Source organism: Gymnogyps californianus, chromosome 21 (assembly GCF_018139145.2).
Source record: "Gymnogyps californianus isolate 813 chromosome 21, ASM1813914v2, whole genome shotgun sequence".
Taxonomy (NCBI): domain Eukaryota; kingdom Metazoa; phylum Chordata; class Aves; order Accipitriformes; family Cathartidae; genus Gymnogyps; species Gymnogyps californianus.
Genome location: NC_059491.1, coordinates 5,141,433 through 5,161,440, shown reverse-complemented (window position 1 = coordinate 5,161,440; position 20,008 = coordinate 5,141,433). Strand labels below are relative to the sequence as shown.

Here is a 20,008-nt window from a genome sequence, read left to right as displayed (position 1 = left end):
GTAATAATTATTTTGCAGAAAATGTTTTGGAGTATGTGTATATATTTGCATGCCAGGTGGCCACTGACTTACAAGCCCTCTTCAGATACTTTTATATTGACATTCAAGCTCTGTACATAGTTATATTCATAATCAAAATCCAGTATTTGGGCAAATCGATTTGTGTTATATCATGTATTCATCAATGGGCAATCATCTTTTAACTGATGGTATCTTGCCTTGCAAATCTTTACTAATGGGGTGGTTCTTACTCATGCATTAAGTTAGTAAGACTAGTTTGAGAGTCATACTGAGCTGGACAGTCCTTCTCTCGATACAAAAGAGGAATACATAATGTAGCATACTGTCAGCTGAAGCTGCGTTGGCAGAATGTAAAGACTCAGCTATCTGGCAACAGATGGGCTACAGGCTTCTTCTGACATGATCTGCTATCCAGCATATGTTAGACAGGCTGAGAAATCAAGGGGGTTTAGACTGAGGCTTTAGCTTTATTTAAAAAAAAAAAGTCTTAGCTCTTGATAGAGCAGGTGGCCTCCAGCACACAGTCAATGACATAAATGTAGACTAACTTGGTTGCTTGGTTAAGGGATAGCTCCATGGGACAGGATAGTAATGGGGGTATTGTTCATTGTATTGGACCACAGTGTATTTCTCTTCAAATTCCTTTTCTGCTCTGCACACATTCATATTAGCAAATATGCTTAAGATACAGCAAGTAAAGATGGTTGGTTTTGAGGATGGAAGAAGCTGTTGGGTGGGCAGAACAGTTTGCCTTTGGATATCCAAATGCACTGGCTTGCACTGACCAGATTCTGTCAACTTGCTGAGACCTCTGTGACTGATCAAGGGCAGTGAATGAGTTGGTTTCTCACCTTTAGTTGGCTGGTCCCCCCATCTCGAGTTTGGGGTAAACAGGTAGTTGGCAGGGAAGGTAACAGTATTGGGCTTGCCTTGGGAGGGAGGGGGAGGTTTTTCCAGAACAGATCAATCTTGGTATTTAAATTGCATAGTGTTTTAAAATAAAGAAATACCACATCTCTAGGATCTTGAACATACTGGACTTTATTTTTATTTCACTGTGGGAGTGAAATGGCTAATAGGTACAAAGCATGAGTAGTCATATCTAATTATAAAATAAGTTGGTTGCATTTTAGTTGTCAGAACTCTTATCATGGTAAGGTATTTTTTTTCTTCTGTTGAAGCATTTTCTAATTGAAATTTTTGACCAAAGAGCAAATAACTTTTCTAATACAGGACAGGTTCCGTGCAACTTAATTATTCCTATGAAACTTCTTGATTTAGATAGTACTTGTGAATTTTTCCGAACAGAACTAATAGACTTTTGCCTTGATAAAACTACACTAAAAAAGGTTTCTCACTATGCAGAGTATTTGTCTAGACTGTGAGCGCTGCTGTTCCTCCATTTGGGCAGGGTTAATGCGATGTCACAGGACAATCATTCTCTGCAGCATGTGTACCTGGGGATGAGCACCAAGGAAACCCCCTAGGTCTAGGAGAGGCGTGACCGTGCTCTAAGGTGTGTTTATGTTTAAAACAGACACATTTCTGCAGGACTGCAGTTTTAGAGCTATGAAAACATAGCAAGAAAGCATGTATCTGTTTCATGGTGCTTGTTGCAGGCAGGTGTTGGCAGTTTGTTCCTTCCTGGGGTGGGATGACCAGGGTTTGTGCATCCTGCTCCCAGTGCCTTACTGTGCAGGGCTTGCTGCTGATGGCCTTGCTGTCTTTGGCATCTGTGTTGGGTTAGGTAAAAAACAGCTTGTTTTGCCTTTTTGCTGAAAAGATCTGTGAACGTTCAGGTGAAAGTATTTAAATAGCTTTATATAGGTTTTAACTCTCCCTAGAACGTTGGGGTTTTAATCAGCACTTGCTTAAATCAGCTGTGGGAGGCTTCAGCGGGGCACGAGCGCAGCCCCGATTACCAACTGACCGCAGCTGCTGCAACGCAGAAAACAAAAAAACAACAACAAAAAAAAGCCCCCCCCCCCCCCCCCCCCGGCACAGCCCCTCCTCCCGGCTGGGTCAGAGGGGGAAGAGGTGGACGAGCAGCCGGTGCGGGAGCGGTGCGGTGCCGCAGTGCCCGCCAGCCGCCCGCCCGGCGCAGCCCCGCGGGCTGTGGGGGCGGATGGGAGGCCGGCGGGCGGGCGGGCTGCCGCCAGGCGCTTCTTTCCACGGTGGTTTGCTCCGCCCCGCCCCGCCGCGCAGATGGGCTCTCCCGCATCCCCCGCGCCGTTGGTTCGCTCCCTTCCCCCGCCTGGTAACCGGCGCGGGGGGAACCGGCCGCGCTCGCTGCCGCCGCCGCCGCCATTTTAGGTGCCGCTGGCGGGGCGCCGCGCTGCCGGGCGGGGGAGGGAGGGGAGGAGGAGAGAAAAGGCGAGCGGAGCGGGGCAGCGCAGCGCTTCTCCTCCCTCCTCCTCCTCCTCTTCCTCCTCCTCCTCCTCGGGGCCGAGCCGAGCCCTCCGCCCGGCGCAGAGCGGAGCCCGGACCAGCGGGGGCGCCACAGCCGCCCCGCCAGCCGGGGCTGCGCGCTGCCCTGCACCGCTCCGCGCTGCCATGCCGCCGCCGCGCCGTCCGGGCATGCCGCGCTCGCTGCCGGCCCCCGTCTCCTGGCTGCTGCTCGCCGCGCTGCTCTGCGGAGGAGCAGGGGCCGCTCGAGGTAAACAGAGCCGGGGCGGGCGGGAGAGGCTGCCCGGCACCGGGGGGAAGGGGAGGGCGGCAGGTCTACCCCCCCCCCCCCCACACACACCCCCCCTCCGGCTTGCGCGCCCGCTCCCCGGGCGCCCTGTGGGGCTGTGCCGGTGCGGTGTCCTTGGCTCTCTTCGTCCTTCGGGAGGGGGGAGGGAGCGCAGAGGAGGAGATCTCGGCGGTGCGGTCGGGGAGGGAGGGGAGGAGGGCGCTGGCCGCCCCTGCCCGGGGCTCGCTGGGGGCCGGGGTGACCCCGCCGCGGCCGTTGCACCTGCGGCGCCGCGGGGCGGTAAGGAGCGGCGGCGGCGGCTCGCCCTCCGCCCTCACCTGCGCCGGGCTGCTCCCTTCCTACCCCGAAGGTCAGTCCCCGCGCCGGCGGGCCTACGCTGTGCGGCCGCGGGGGCCCGGCCCGGCGGCGGCGGGATGCGCGGCGGCGGCGGCGCTCGGTGTCGGCGGCTCGCCCGTTACGTAACCGCTCCCGCAGGCGCCGGCCCGGGCTGCGGCCGCCGGCCCGCGGTGCCCGGGGCGGGCAGAGGTCGTCACTTGTTGCAGGGGAGGGTTCCGCCGGCGAAATGCAGCGAGCCCCGCCGCCTGCCCTGCCCGGAGAACGGTCTGCCCGCTGGACCCGCCGCGCTCTTCAGGGCTTGGAGAGGCGGCTGCCTGCGCCGGGTAGAGCCGTGACGGGGTTTGGGCTCGCGGGAGAGCCTTGATGGCCAGCGGAATGGGAAGGGGAAATAAAGCACCTCGGAGAGCCCCTGGGGAGCCTAGCCTTCAGCCTTACGTAAAGAATACTCGTTTGGTTGTTAGCGAGAGCAGGTAGCTTTGCTAAACCTTAAGCGATACGGCGTTTTTAAACGTTGGCCTTGTGGCTATTGATTGATCTTGTGGAGTAAAAGTATACGCATTGCAGGTCTCCTCCTGAGCAGATTTCAGTAAGAGGCTCGCAAACGCTTCCTTACCTGAAGGTTACTCCTTGAATTGAGAATGCCATTTCTGCAAGATTTAGCTGATCATATGATGAGATCTGAGATCTTCCATTTAATTTGAATGTAGGTTAGAAGTGTGGCTTTAAAATGGCTTGTAAATACATTGAAGGGAAGTTCTTGATCTTAAACAAAAACAACTCATTAAGGACATATCTTGCTGCAATTTCCCTACATAGGATCAAGAAGCTACTGCTGTAGTAAGTGATCTGCCAACTGTTTAGATAGTGGCCATAATTTACCTGCACGAGATCTCTTAAGTACAACCTATTCGCTAGTATTCTTGGAACCATTAAATTTAATGCTTACCACACCGATAGAGAAGCACGATTTCATTGAATTGCTAGGCTTTTCCATCATTTGAAATTATGAATAAAACTAAAATCAAAAACCATTTTCAAAGAAAGCTAATATGTACTTGGAAATGAATGGCAAATTTAGATAGCATTACACAGGGCAGCTCTGTTAGTCAGCTTTTCTGACTGTTTGTTAGAGGCTGTACTTGTTTTCAGTCTAATCTACAGAGCTGCTGGACTGCAGGTCCTGATCTTCATCACACATAACTGAGTTACATATGAGGTCTGGTTTGGCTTAGTATGTGCAATTGCCTTAGTCCTCACGACGTTGTGGCTACTCTAGGTAGGCCTGTTAATAATGTTACATGAAGATGCATTTAACGACAAGTAAGCTCTGGAGAACACCTGGAAAGCTGCTAGGGCAATTCACTTTCATTTTCCTGTTTTCAGGAGAAGCATTTGTTTGGAAGCATTTATGGTAAACTTTCAGTTTTGTGCTGTATTGTCAGTTCCGTTTTTTTCAAGTACAGCTTCATTTTTTTCGTCTGTGACTTTAAAAGTCCTTGTTACTGAGGTTGCTAAGATTTATTGTAAGTGATGAAAACTGCATTGTGCTTGGTTCAGTCATGTGCAGAAATGGACTGGAAAGGCTACGCCAGAGTGGGGAGTTCCACTCTCCAGTCCTGCATATTCCTGTGGTTGGAACAGGGGAATGAAAAGTGGTTTCTTTTTTGATGATGGAAAGAAGTGGAAATAGCTTTTGGGGGATGTGATCTTACACAAAAGTTAGGTTTGAGCTAGCTGACCTACCATCTTTCGTGTAGTTATTTTGAGGGGTGCAAAGAGTGGTTTCAGGTTCTAAAGAGGCATATTCCTGTCCAGCTGATGCAGAACTCTTAATTTAACTGAATTTATCTTGCAATTGGTCAAGATGACCCAAATATTTCTAAGCTTGTTGGACTAATGTTGCAGTGGAAAAGCAGTAGTTAGCAGTGCGTTCAAATAGTGTTTGTCAAAGTGGAGCAATTGGATATTTATCAACAGAGCTGAATAGAGAGTGGAATGGAGTGACTTTTCAGATGAGAAGGTAGTGCATCTAATGGCTGCTTCTTCTATAGTTACTGACCAGGTAGAGCAATACACCTCTGTTGCCTTGGGCCCCTTCCAGCTTATTCTCATTTAGGAAGGGTATTGATCAAAATAATACTATCTTGAGGAAGCTTTGCTGAACTGTGATTATTTCAGGAAGTTATGCGGTACTATGAATGTCTCAAATCCAAACCACAAACCACTTTGTCACTACCATGGTCTTACTGCAGATGTTTCTTTGACACAGAAACAGCCTTTATAATATAGGGCTGGTGGTTAGGTTTCTATCTCCTTTTTAGAGGCAAGGAAGTTTAAGACTACCCTAATGCATTATGAAGAGACAATTTGGCTGTTTATGGGGGCCAGGGTTTTTTTTCCTCTAAGGATTTATGAAAGTAAGAGACCACCGGAGAAGAGACAGAATTAACCAGTGCTAGACCTTTCTATGATGCATAATGCTTGGGAAGGCATAATATACAGCCATCTGTTCATGCAAACAATTTTCATCTCTTTTTCTGTATATATTATATAAAATAATACAGTACTGTGGAAATTCAGATGGAGGAGAGATGGTCTGGGCATCTTTTGTTTTACTGGAGAGATGGTTTACTTTGTGTATTTGGAATACTATTGTGCCAGTTGTCTTTTCCAATATTATTAGACTGCAGGTTGTGCTGTCTGTGCCAGGTTATCAGGAAAATTTATCAACAGAAACTTTTCTAGACTTGTATCTTTGGTTTGAGGTCTTAATGTTTCTGCAGACTTGAAATCACCAAGATTCAGATTATTGCAAAGTGGTTTTTTTAAGGAGAAGGACAGAAGCTAGGCTCATGGACTTCCATTTCTCATGGAAGTTAGAAGGCTTGAAGCTAAACCCACATCAGACCACAGGACAGCATAATGTGAACATCTCATCTTAAACAGATTAAATAAGAATTCTGGTACTCTGGGTAAAGCGGCATTTTCTGCCATGAAAATCTAGGTATCTGATAGCTTAGTGGCTCATGGCTATGCAACTGTTCTGCAGAGGAGAAAAAAATTCTGTAGACATTGACGTTTTCTGAACCAAAGCACTTTTACCATTTTCCTGAGCCCTACCTCTCATTCTATTTAGTTGTATTCAGCGAAGTCTCTCTGAAATTTTGTTTATGATATTAAGGGGCATACATCTTGTAGCATTATAGTTATTGTCAAAGACAGAAGCGATACCTCAAAACATGGGAGAGTTTAGTAAGTCGGAAGCCTTGGTCTAAAATCTTGTTTTACACTCTTAATTTATTTGATTTGTACTGATTGACTCATACTGGCTTCAGTAGGGACTAAACCTCCTTGGGAGCCTTTAGAAAGGATTATTAGAAACCTCAGCGCCTTTGAAGAACTGTCTGTCCTTTGTTTATAGTATTAGGTCTCATCTCACTTGCTTTGTATTCAGATTGAAAACAAGTTGCTGCTACTGCTCCCAGTTGGTTTCCCTGTTTTTAAATGGAGTCAACAAGTAGAGCCAGAAGTGCCGGCTATACTGAGATGATGTTTGCTGTATTTGTAAATAAGATTCCCTTTCAAGGAGTGAAGTTTATAAATATGACAACAGTTAGAAAGTAAGTGATTTCCACTCTTGCACTATAATTAGCAATGTTTAAGAGAACATTTATTAAATGAATGTTTACGGTTAAAGCCTTATGTTTTCTATTTCAGTGTTCTGTTTAGTTTAAAACATTTTAAATTTCACTTCAAAAATTAAGGCTTTGTTGCCTTAATCCTATTTAGACTGTTTTGTGGTGGGATATTTTTGTTTTGCTGTTTTCCCTGCCAGGCTTTTATCCAAATTGAAATTTGGTCAGTATATTCTTTGTCTAAGGTCTTTGGCGCTCTGAACATTTCTTCTGCTGCGGTTGTGGATAATAACAATTGCAACTAGTTTCTAATCAGTCATTTGCATGTACCTTAGTTTCAGGCTTATAGCAAAACTTCCATGTATCTTTGTACAAACAAAATCAGATTTAGGCAACTGGTTCAGTGTAGAACAGGAAACTCTCTGTAAGTTGTCATAAACCAGAGATTTTTCACTAGGCAAAATATAATTTAATAAAATCTGTTGAATTCCTACAGCCATTAGTTTGAATATGATGTTTGGACAATTAGTGTTAATTGTACAGGCTCAAACTGTAGGCACCTGACAATTTATAAACTTTACCTTGTGCTCCCAGTGTATGACAGTTGAACTTCCAGAGCACAAATTACAAGTGCTCCTTAACTGTGGCAAAGAATCCAAGATAGAGATCTGAAGTTGTGGGATGAATTTCAACCACCTGATTGTCCTTCAACTAGGAACCGTAGAGGTTAATGTTAGTGGATGCCCATGCCCTTAACTAATCCCTCTCCTAGTGCAGATTCATCCCCCTGTAGTTTGTTACTGCCTACAGTTTTCATGTCCCAGTAATGGAAATTGTAGTTTGTCTTGGAAACCCATACTATGGATAAGAAAAGTTCCATGCTCAGCATTTGAGCAAAACTTGTGTTCGGTGTTATCCCATTGTTTGTACCTGGTTGTAAGACGATGATTTTTGAAAAAATTCTAGGTATGAGAATACCCAATTAAATAAACAAATACAATAATCTTTTCATTACCACTCATATATTTCAAGTTGTTCATATACAAAGTTAATCCTCACCCTTTTCTAATAGAAAATAGAGACACACCTCTGAATTGCAGGCTGGTGAGTCTAGGGCAGGAACAGAACACACATTATAATCAGGCCATGCTACACCCTTTCTTATTAAACTTTGCTTTCGGGTTGGAGAAGGCATATTTTATTGTGTAGATCTTTACTCCTTGGCTGAGCTATATTTTTCTGTGGTTGTGTACTACACAGACTTGTTCTTTTAGTGATACTGCTTGAAATTTCATCAGAACAATACTAAACTATGAATATCCAAGGTAAGACATGCTTTAGAGTTTTTTTTGTCTCACTGAAAGGCATGCTTGTATTTTCTTACATCAAGAGGAAGACAATTAAAAGACGTACAGTAATGAAAATTTTTGTCAGACCTTCAGGAAAGGAGTAAAGGACTGTTTACTCAGTTCATTGCAGTTCATTTGAAATGACAGAGAATATAATTCTCTTTTTATGCAATCTCTGGATTTTTCATAGAGTCTCAAAGGTGGATGCTAAAAATGAATATTTTATGTTTATGTACTGTCACTAGATTGAGCATCTAGCTTTCAAACTCTAGTACTTGTTATTAAGTTCATTCAACGTGTTTTAACAGTTAATTCTTAAGAATTTGTTTTGACATCATCTTGATCTCATTCTAAAGATATGTAAACAACACTATGTATTAGAAGTAGTTATCGAGAAGAAAAAATGTTTTCAGCTACAGTCCTTTCTGGTTGAGGTGTGTCTAAATCTTCAGTTATGTAGGTGCTAGATTGCATAAGAAGATAACTGAAGTCCTCAGAAAGGACTTTGATAAGTACATTTAATTTTAATATGTTCGCATTCAAATACTAGAACTGAATTAATTCTGATTGTCTTAAGATTATAGCTTTTGATTAAAGTTTCCATACTAGCCCTAAACCCCATTACCCTGCCTACATATTCATTTATATTTATTAATTCTTTTAAACAGCAGGAAAAAGTTGCTGCTAGTTGATCTGATGGGTTGCATTCTGCAGCATCAGCCATTGCTCTTGGTGAAGCGTCCTTTCTTTGAGGTACATTTGAGACCCCACCTGGAGTACTGTGTTCAGCTCTGGGACCCTCAGCGTAAGAAGGATATGGACCTGCTTGAGCGGGTCCAGAGGAGGCCACGAAGATGATCAAGGGGCTGGAGCACCTCCCTTATGAGGACAGGCTGAGAGAGTTGAGGTTGTTCAGCCTGGAGAAGAGAAGGCTCCGGGGAGACCTTATAGCGGCCTTCCAGTACTTAAAGGGGGCCTACAGGAAAGATGGGGAGGGACTCTTTATCAGGGAGTGCAGTGATAGGACAAGGGGTAACGGTTTTAAACTGCAAGAGGGTAGATTTAGATTAGATACTAGGAGGAAATTCTTTACTGCGAGGGCGGTGAGGCACAGGTTGCCCAGAGAAGTTGTGGATGCCCCCTCCCTGGAAGCGTTCAAGGCCAGGTTGGATGGGGCTCTGAGCAACTTGATCTAGTGGAAGATGCCCCTGCCCATGGCAGGGGGGTTGGAAGTAGATGATCTTTAAGGTCCCTTCCAACCCAAACCATTCTATGATTCCATGATTTTTCTGCAAAACAGTCAGTCGTAGTTCCAGTCAGTATTAGTAAAAGCTGGTCTGTTCAGTTTCATGAGAAATTAAGCACATTTACCTAGAGCAAATGGTATTTTAAAACCCAGTGTTCAAGGCACACATCACATCAGGCACCAATTCCCTTTCCTCCTATAGCTTAGCAGCAATTATCTTTAGATAAACCAAGTTAGACAGGTGGCTTGTGCTCACCTTGCAGATGCACGTGCAGTCTTTGCTTGCTGGCAGTAAAGGCTCTAGCATGAGCTTTACAATTCAATTTGCTACCTGGAAAAAGAGGTATGCTTAGCTGTCTCTTAAATTTTTTTGGCCACTAAAAAATAAGTCAGCTTGCCGTGTTGTGCCAGCATAGCTTCCCCCACTTGACTAGCTTAAATGCTAGTTGGGATTTGCAACAGATTCCAGTTGAGGCGCTTACAAATAGTGTGAATATTGTATTTCAAGGAAACCAGTATAGTTTATCCCAGTTAAATGGCAAGAGATTAACAGCTCAGGGCACTTTGTTAGTGTCAAGCTTGGAATAGGCAGACTGTTTCGATTTGAAATTAACAGTCTGGCTTTGAACAACTTTCTCTGTAGATTTCAGGAGTTTTGTGACAATTAAAGAGGAAAAAAATGTGAAAGGATAGTTTTCAGTCCAACATTTAATAATATTTAAGGCAACTGAGATCAGAATAATACTTGGTTCAATTTCACAGTTGATTCAAGGGAAGCAGTAATTTATCACTCATAAGCTGTGCCTCATTTCAAATGCTAGCTTGAGAATTTCTTACAGTATGCAGTTATGCTAGAGTCAGTAGATCGCAAATATGGATAATGGGCCTTTCCTGGATATTCAGCAGTAAGTTTGATGTTTTAAAATCCAGTGATGTTTAGCCTTCATAAACACAAAGGGATTTAAGCTTTATGTTTTAAAATCTGGTGATGTTTTAGCCTTCCTAAACACAAAGGGGTTTAAGCTTTATGATTTTATTGTCTACAGCACAATAAAAGGACATGACTTTGCTTTTAACTGGGCCTGTTGTTTGAAGGTTCGCTAGACTCTGCAGATGCTTAGCATACTCATAATTCTGTTCATATGTGGTTACAGTACTTCAAGCTTTTATAGAACTCCCTACCCTACAGTAGTGGGATTTACTGTAGGTTGCTAAATTAGGAGAAGGTTTCTCAATGCTTTAAAAAAAAAAAAAATTTGTAATCTACATTCAGAAGCATTAGAATGGAGATGGAGTTTTTTCTGGTAGAGATCTGTTCTAGTATTTTATACTAGGTCCTTGCAAAGACTAAGATGAACGGATGAAAGGACTCTGATATGTTCAGTTGCGATGTGACTGCCCCAGATGCAGTGACAGAAAAGTACACAACTGTGTCCTCCTTGTGCTCCTAACAGCCATAGCTGTACTAGTGAAACGCTTGTCTTTAGACCGGATTTGAATTGAGAGACATGTTTCAATTGGAGACTCAGACTTCAGCAGTTATTGGCGCCTTCCCTCTGAGGGAGAAATGATGTGTTAGTCCCTTTGGGCATGACGAAGTTTGTTTTAAAACACCGAGTTCCTTGGAGAGTGCTACAGCAGTGTACTTCTCTGGGTAAATAGAACAATGTGGCTGACATTTAGCTGGCTATTTGGTATGCTGAATATTGAAAGCATGCCCATGTGAGTGTATTGAGGCAATAAAGATAGTGTTGCCATATTGAGTAAAACCACATGGCGGTAATTAAACACTGTTTGCATTAGAATAGTTTGTTGTGAGTTCTCTCTTGCTGCATTATTATGTATGAAGATATTATGTCCTGTTTAGCAGTTTGTTGCTACTAACCAGTAAAAGATGCAGACGAAACCATATCGGGACAGTATTATGGTTTCCTGTATGAGTTCTCTACCTCTAGGTTTAATAATTTGTTTAAATATCCTTTTATCACTGTTTTCTTAATTCCCCTGGGTAAGCATATGACAGACGTCATGAACCCATTTTAGTTTCTTGGAGAGGCAGGATTCAAAAGTCTAGGTTAGCCTTACATCTCTGCCTCTTTTGACAATCTGCTTATATAATTCTTTAGAAAGGTGAAATAGCAGGACTCTACTGTGTAATAGTGTTCTAGCTGTAGTGTACAACTTGCTGTGATTGCACAGGCATTATTTCAGATGTATGTACTTGATCTCATGAAGACCAAAATCTGGGTGATGTCACTTATTGAATGCTGTTTGGTGTGTTTGTTATAACCTCTAGCAAAGCGTTTCTTACATTTGACTATACATCATTTGCTGAAGATGACTTGATTTTGTATGGTAAGGAGCAGTTTGCAGGCCCTCTAGATGAATGCTTCCTGTAGTTTCTAAGCAACTAGATACGTACAACCTGTGAAAATAGTATTAATTTAAGAAGCAAGAGTATGTGGTAGCCTAAGAGGTTTTTTGAAGTAGCAGATATACATTGCCCAAAACAATTTGGGTGAAACTGATGCATGTAGAACCTCAGCATGAAGAGAGCTAGACCAAGAGAAACAATATATTCAGCTGTCAAGAGGAATTAGTTGTTACACCACGTATACTGGTTCTGTGGACTACAAGCTGTATTTATCTTTGGAGAGCATAACATAGAGATAAATATTTAATAATCAGGGCTCTCTCACATTGGATTGTCACATAGTAGATGATAACCTAGTAGGTAACGTATGATTTTGTCTTGCATCTTTCGTGATGTACTAGAAAAAACTGTTTTTGCAAGCTGACAAGGAAAGATGCTGCATTTCTTTGCAGCAGAGGAAGACCAGTCATCTTAAACATGCTCAAGTGATTGGTTTACAGATTCTTCTATGCAGAGTTGAAGAATGCTTTTATGGGCGATCTTTTGGTGGAGTTTCCCAGTCTCTTAAAGCAACTGCTAAATAAGTGATATAAAAAGTAGTCAGTATTTTACTCAGATTTCAAGGTGTTCTATTAGATGACAGAAAAGGCCTGAGATTTTGGTCCCTTCTTCCAGTAGTGTTTGAAATCTGAGTTAGGCATGTGCTGGATTAACGAGTACAAAGTACAAGTCCTCCAAACCCAGCAGGGCCTGGAACGCATGCGTTGCCTCTCTGCAGCCGAGGTGTGGGACTGCGAAGCTGGTGTCTTGCCCTTTTCAATTGCCTCTCCTTTCTCTCCCTTTCTTGCATTTTGCATAGTTGCCCAGCTTCAGCAGAACTCCTGGGGTCCCCCTTTACCTGGGATGCTATATAAATGACTGGTAAAACTGATATGAAAGGTTCTAGGTATAGATCTTATACTGGGACAGAAATGTCCGTCACTCCCTGTTTGTTTCCTTGGCAAGAGTCCTTAGGCCTTGTGTAGAAATTAGTTAAGTTTGATCTGTTTTCCAACTGTTCTCCTAATGATAATAAAAATCCCATACAAGACAAAATGCTGTAACTAGAAAAAGCCTTCACATTCTGAAGAATAGTCCACCAACTGGATCCCAAGTTTTCCAAGTTGGAGAGAAGTAGAGCGTAAACAAACCCTTGTGTTTCATGTTGGCCGGTCTTTTTTCGTCTTGTGCTGAATATAGGTTTTTCTGGTGTCACGCTTGGCACTGATGGCAGCGGCTCCCCATCTCTGTTAGAAGGTTTTTGAATTGTACTTCAGGGGCACCTTAAATTCCAGCATAGTTAAGAAACTAATTTAGATTCTTGGAGTTACCTTTGGAAAGCCTACAGGGACACTGAACTCTTTTGAACATACTTAGCCAGGATTTTGTCTCAAATCTTTTAATTTAGTAAAATGCTGGTTCAGATTTAGAAAAATGAAAGAGGAAAATATTTAAATCAGTATTATAAAGCATTTTTTAAAGAAGTTGTCAGTTTCAAATGTTTTGACTTTGTACTTTTTTTTTCCTTTCAGTTAACAAGCATAAGCCATGGATTGAAACAACCTATCATGGGATAGTTACAGAAAATGACAACATGGTGCTCTTGGACCCCCCTTTAATAGCCCTGGACAAAGATGCACCTCTGCGTTTTGCAGGTAAAGAATTCATCTGCATTTGTTTTTTAAGAAGTGGAAATGCTTTCTTGATGACAAATGCTGTGTGTTACTTAGTGTGTTTTCCCTAACAGTAGCATAATGTTTCAAAGCTTTTAGACCCTAGGAAATGTTTGTGCATGAACCAGAGTTTTATTTCATATTTACAGCCGTAAATATATAGCTGTATACAAATATCCAGACCAGAGAGTACTCTATATTGCAGATATTCGATGCTTCTTTCAATTTCCTGTGTGTATGTTAATTTTTCTGTTTTGTTGGGGTGTTTTGGGGTTTGGGTTGGTTTGGTTTTTTTTTTTTGTATAGTGTCTAACCTTTTCCTCAATCCTCTGGATTCCACATTTCACAGCATTCAGCCTGGGAGTTGTGAAACAATTATTTTCTTATCATTCTGAAGAGAGGGTTTGGTTTTCTTAGTGTTTTTTATTTGTGTCTTAATAGATGGAAAACAGCAATTAGTAGAATTAAGATTACATTTCTTCTGTGCAGTATTTGGACTGAGAATTCCTGTAGAAATCTAGACTTTCTATGATAAGCTTGCTTAGCAGTTTAGGGCGTTTTAAAAAATCAATGACCTCTTTTACCTGAAGAAAAGGCTTTTTCTCCTCTAACAAAGAATATAGAGAATGATACACAAGCCATTTGCAAAATGTAGGCTAACTCTTCACTTTCATCATAGGACTGACAGATGACAGTTTTCTTACAAACTTTCACAGTAGTTTTTTTTCTGGAAACTACTGTTTAAGAATACTGTATTCATTAATTGGATGCAGTATTATGGAAAGTACTTTTTTGGTTTGACAAAATACTAGAAAACTGTATTTGAAGAATACCATTGGGCATCTGCAGGTATTTAAATTAGTTGTAGTGGATAACACAAGCTTAAATTAGATACTTGCAGAAGCTTACTTGATTAAGTAAAATTTTAGAGTTAAGAATCCTAGTAAAATACCTAGAGGATGTGACATTAGCCATTTTTGGGAACATTGTTTAACGTGGCTTCAAGGAGGAGTGATTAAATTAACAGCCATTTGAAATGTTCAGCATGCTAACTGCATTGTGTGCTACAGTGTTATGGCAATTCGGTCACAATTTCTTAAAGTGGTACTTAAAGTAACAGTTTTGTTGCATTATCATAAGGCTGTAATTATCTCCAAGGCTGCCTTACAAATTCAGGAAGTTCAGAGATGATGGTAAACCTCTGAACTTTCTCATGCATGGGATACACATGGCAGAGGCTCTTAAGTGATCTTAGCTGGAAATAAAACTCCTGTCTATGAACAAAAAACCTTTTCATTTCCAAATGAAGAAGCTTGTGTTGGGATACACAAAATCTGTTAAGTAAAAAGAGGTATAGGACGGCTGACTTGCGTACTCGGTGATCAGGAGAATATGAATCATCTCTCGCAGTTCTTAAGTGCCTTAAGTGTAGGCGCTGGTAGTTTGATAGCATTGAACAGATTTTGAAAACGGCAATTTTATACCTCTTGATGGATAGTAAAGTTTTCTTAAGCGCTGGATATCATGAAGCTTTAAGAAAGTACTGGCAGAATATCTTCAAATACATTGTCAAATTTTCAGAGGAAAATCCAATGTCAAAGCATCTCTTCAAATCAGACTACTTTTCCATTGTGTTGATCGAAATTGTATAAACCTGCTTTCATTTAATGAACACTTTTACCAACTGGAAGTTGGTTTTATTAAATGTTTGTATAAACATTATATATGTTGGTTTTCAAAAACTAACAATTCTTCAGCAGCGGCAGAACAATGGATTTAAAATAGTTATCTTAAATTCCAAGTATAGCACACTAACGTTGTAAAGAATTTTTCCTCGATATGACTCTGTTGGATTTGAATTGTGTAAATTTGGAATGACTGTGCTATGGGAATCTATAAAAGTATTTGTCTACCATTAAATGGAACAATACTTGAATCTGTCTTTGAGGAGACCAAATGTGGGAGATGTGTTGAATCAGCGTTATCAGTTCTAGTTGGTGGTGCTGTAGTCATGTCCTAGGACGGAGAATAGCGTTGTTGTTGTCCAGCAGCATCTATGTGGGTGTTTAAGTGTGAGAAGCCCATTAGATCAGTGACATGTTTTCACAGCAAAACAAAGCGTTTTCAGGATTAAATGGCTGTTTCAGCCCTAACTGGTATATTCCTACTTATAAATCAAATTTATTTATGCTTCAAAAGGTCAGATATTTTAATTAACTGTGCCCTCTAGCTGAGCTGCGAAAATTTTGAACTGTCTGCGGGTTTAAAGTATTTTAAATAGAGCTTTTTGCTTTATTTCAATTTTGAGCATGTCGAAACATCTTGAAACTAGTTCATTTAAATGCTTTGTAGTACATGAACTGTGGGGCAAGTAAAAGTAATATTTTATTGCTTTGCTCCCTCTGTGCTGTGGGTAGGATCCTAAAATTCAGGTGTGCAAAAATAAGTAGGGTTATATAGACATTTATTTCTAGGGTGATTTGTATGGGTTTACATCTGAAACAACACACTTTTGAAAACAGAGTTTGAATATAGTCATGCCAGGTTGCCTCGTCATGCTGCCCGACGTGTTGAGACCCTACAGAATCAACCTTTTGTACCATGATTGTTACAGATCTGCTTGAGAAGACAATGACCATTCTCCTTCCTCAGTGAAACTTTTCTAAGTTACAAATCAAGTCATGTTGGAATTTGATACAAAATGATTTTGCTGAAAAAATAAAGTAAAGGACAGCTATCTTTTCTATTGTACATGAGAGTAATTCGTGTCCAAAATCAGTTTAATGTCTGAAGCTCTCAGTATGGATTTCCCGTTTACTATGCAAAAAGGAACTGAATTTTTATTGCATTTGAAACAAACTGTTGTATCTGGATGTGTTCACATTGCTGAATGTGTTTTGTTATGAGAGTATAACACAGGGTCTTGCTAGCAAGACGTTTGAAATGTTTCCCTTGTGGAAGGAGATGTTTCGTTGTTTTTTTGATGTGTCGGTAATAGGATTTTAATCCTTCTTCCCCTACTCCTAGAGAAAACCACTTCTCAGCCACAATACTTTGTTTCCCCCTTACTAATCTGGGATGCAAGAAGTATTTTTGTGGGAGTTAGGAATTTTTTGACTTAGAGCATGAATATGCATAGAGCTTTGACAATGATCTTGCAGAATCTCTATTCATTCTTTAAAAAACCCCCAAAAATCCACCAAGCCTTTCTGTCAGCCTCTCCCCGGAGGTGTGTGGGGTTCACATTTTCCAGTGGGCAAGTGCTGATGCCGTGTTTCCACACTGCACCGCCAACCCGTGTTTGTTTAGGGCAGGGAGCTGTGCTGACGTACGGTCTGCAGTAGGCGTGTGTGTAATGCAGCGCTCAGCTGGATGATGGTTATAAAGAAATGATACGTAGAGAAGATGAATGACACTGTGTAATCAAACAGATAAAGATTTTGATTTTGTCACATCCAATGAGTGATTCAATGAGTGTACAAAAAATACGTTGCACAGCCGGTTGGCAAACGTAAGAGGAATTTTTGTTGCGATAGTATTTCAGCCATTTTTGCATCAAATTTAAGGCATGCAGGAAGTGACGTTTTGTACCTATCATGCATACAAATACAAACTGAAATGGACTTACTACTAATTGTGAAATTTAAAATTGGTTTGCTTTTTAACAGTTTTGTATGGTACTAAGAAATACTTGTTCAGGAGACATTCTAAACGTATTGAAATGGGAGGCTTTTCTGAAGGCTTTCCATGATCCTCATGTAGACTGCTGCTTGGTTAGAGCTGGGAGAATATACTTCCTCTCCTTCTGTGGAATGGAAATGTAGAGAGATAGCTAGCTCCAAAGTTTGAACGGTGTCTAGTTAAATACTGTATGTCCAGTTTAAATATCATATGAACCTTTTTTATAACTATATAATATAATTAGGTCTCTTACATCATTATATCATAACAGTACAGAAAGAGATAAAACAGTAAAAATCAACAAAACCTTAAAATTCTGCCAAATCCTCACTGTCATTTGATTTGTGCTACACTAGAAAGGAGAAATACAGAATGCCTTTAGGATACAGGATTACTGTATGTTTTTTGGCTAACATAAGTTCCACAAACTTGTGTTATCTGTAAAATGAAATGTTTTTTCAACTGTGATTACAGCTGAGTGAAACACAGTAAAGTTCTATCCTAGTTACTGTTTGTTTAGCTGAACAGTTTCCAATATATAAAATATAAACTAATTTACAGATTGATCATCATTCTGTTCTAAGATTAGGAGAGGTAGAAATTTATTTCAGTAATGTATCTCAACTTCAGAATGGAATGAGAGAAAGCATTAAGCACGTATGACATAGCATGAAACCTTAGGGAGCATGGTATGGGACTAAGTGTACTTAACAGCCGTGAAAAAAAATCCCTGCCAAGAATTCTGTAATCACAGAAGAGCCTTACCTATACTATATAAATATATGCATTTCATAACCGAGATGAAAATGAATATAATCTGTGTATGGGAATATTAATCTGTAAATTCTCTTATTTGTCTTGAAACAGCTCTGTAACAGTCTGTAATATATTTTTGAGAAAGGAGGGGGAACTTTAATTTTTGAAATATTTTGTACTTTAGAGAATTACTCCTTTTTGCTTCTTTTCATTACAGAGACACTTTGAAGAAGGGAGCTTAAAAAGCCTGTTAGGTTGGGAGCTCTGCATTTGCTTATTTAGACCACTTACAAGTAACACCATAGTTTTTATGCATTATAACTTTTTCAGTCACAAGAACCTTGTCTGTGTAGTAATAAAAGGGTTTTTTGTTAATCTTACTAGTGTGAAGTGGAAAATACGATTGTTTCGGGTCAGTTATTGTTCTCAGAAACATCTGGCAGGAATTGAGCTATAGTACACCTTGAACAGAAGCTTTACACCTCAAAAAGCATCTGGAGACACACGGGTATTTACCAGAGTGCTTATTTATGTCTTATGCTCAGGAGCCAAAAATATAATGCTTGAACTTCCTAGCACCCAAATTGGTGTTGGTGCCAGAGTTAAAGGTCACTTCAGATGATAAAGAACTGACCAGTTTTTAAACAGCCTCCCTTTCTCCCAAATAGGTAATTGCCACATTAATACACTTTTCCCTCTTCTCGCCATTATCAGGCTTTCTGCTTTAATGTTCCCTTCCATATATTTTTTTCCTGTAATCTTAATGTTTCACACACAATGCTTGACTCTCAAGGTTAGAGTTACTGGAAGGGAGCAGGGAGGTAGGTGTACAGGAGTATGAGATGTGGAATATTTCAGAACTTGCAGTTGGAATGTCAATTCTGGCTAATCAGTGGTGTCAGTCACGAATTTAAGCAGTGTAAAATTTTCTTGAATGATCCTATTGCCAAAACACATTAAAATCCGGGATTATATTTATATCCTGTGTAAGAATAGACTGAAATAAATTATGTGGGTGCCACAAGAGGCAGCATACTTGGTGCATTAAAATAAAGAGCTGATTATAAATCTAGGGATTACCTGGAGTGAGTTTCAGGGAGAACTTAATGAGAGCTATTTCAGAAACTGACTCCTTTTAAAATGATGGACTACAAATCATGATACATGATAAGGTATTTTTCCTTAATTATATTTCTGCTTCAATATTAAACTGTGAATTTGCCTTTTTAAGAAAAGTATTTCTCTGTAACTATAGTGCCTCATCTCTTTTTAAGACCACTTTAGAATGGAGACTTGAATAACTGTGTTACTGCAAGTTGTTTGAAATATGTGAGAATTAACAGGAGATCTGCTAGAAGTGATTTTAAGGGTACAGGGCTGCTTTGTTGTACTGGAATTCAGGTCAAAGATGATGGTAATCAGGAAGAAATAATTGATATGTTGGATGATATGTAAAAGGTGGTAGTTTGGGGTTTTAACAAATTATGATTTCCAGAGGAGTGAAGAACAGGGTTAACTGTGAAACTGTGAAACCATTCCAGGTGCCTATAATAGTCACCTAATACCATTGTAAAACTCAGTTATATCTGAGATCTCATAAGCGTGGAAAATCCAGGACACTGTGGAAGCCTGTACTTTTCTGGAGTGGCTGGAGGGTGCAAGGCAGGCTACTCCAGGGCATCCTCAGTACTAGCAGATGAATATATTTGAGTACCTGAATCTCATCTGTCCATCATGACAGTCTTTCAGCAGTAGAATAAAATGATAGAAACTGTTGGTTGAGTGTTTAACCTGGAAAAGCAATACGCTGCTAGGAAAATTTATAGGCCCCTCCCATTTCTTATATTAAAGCTTTTATGTTCATTAGGATCACAATTTAATGTGTTTGGTTTTTAATCATTAATTATGGCAATACTGTAAAGTGGAGTTTGATGTGGAATTTAAAATTTGCAAATGCTAGGTGTTACACAACCTAGACTGATACAAATTTATGTGGAAACACAAAAATCCCATGACTATTTTTAAAAAAAAATTTTTTTTTCCCCTGGAACTGAAGAGGGGAGTATGAAGTTTTATAATTGTAGAAACATGGTGGTTTCAGTATAATAGATAAAAGCTTGTTTAAATTATTTAACATGTCTTCTTCAAGTAGGATAGTACAAATAAATTCTGATGAAAATTGTACTTTGTGGATAGTTCTTCA

General features: G+C 40.7%; 1 protein-coding gene across 3 annotated transcripts in view; it reads left to right on the top strand.

The window, feature by feature from the left end:
* Positions 1 to 2,562: 2,562 nt before the first annotated feature.
* CLSTN1 (calsyntenin 1) overlaps positions 2,563 to 20,008 on the top strand; it is a 41,044-nt gene continuing 23,598 nt past the window's right edge. For all 3 annotated transcript variants that reach the window (XM_050909384.1, XM_050909383.1, XM_050909382.1), the window contains exons 1-2: positions 2,563 to 2,677; positions 13,228 to 13,350. In XM_050909384.1, coding sequence (XP_050765341.1) covers positions 2,575 to 2,677; positions 13,228 to 13,350 — 226 coding nt within the window. In that variant the 5' untranslated portion in view covers positions 2,563 to 2,574. The remainder of the gene's footprint in view (positions 2,678 to 13,227; positions 13,351 to 20,008) is intronic.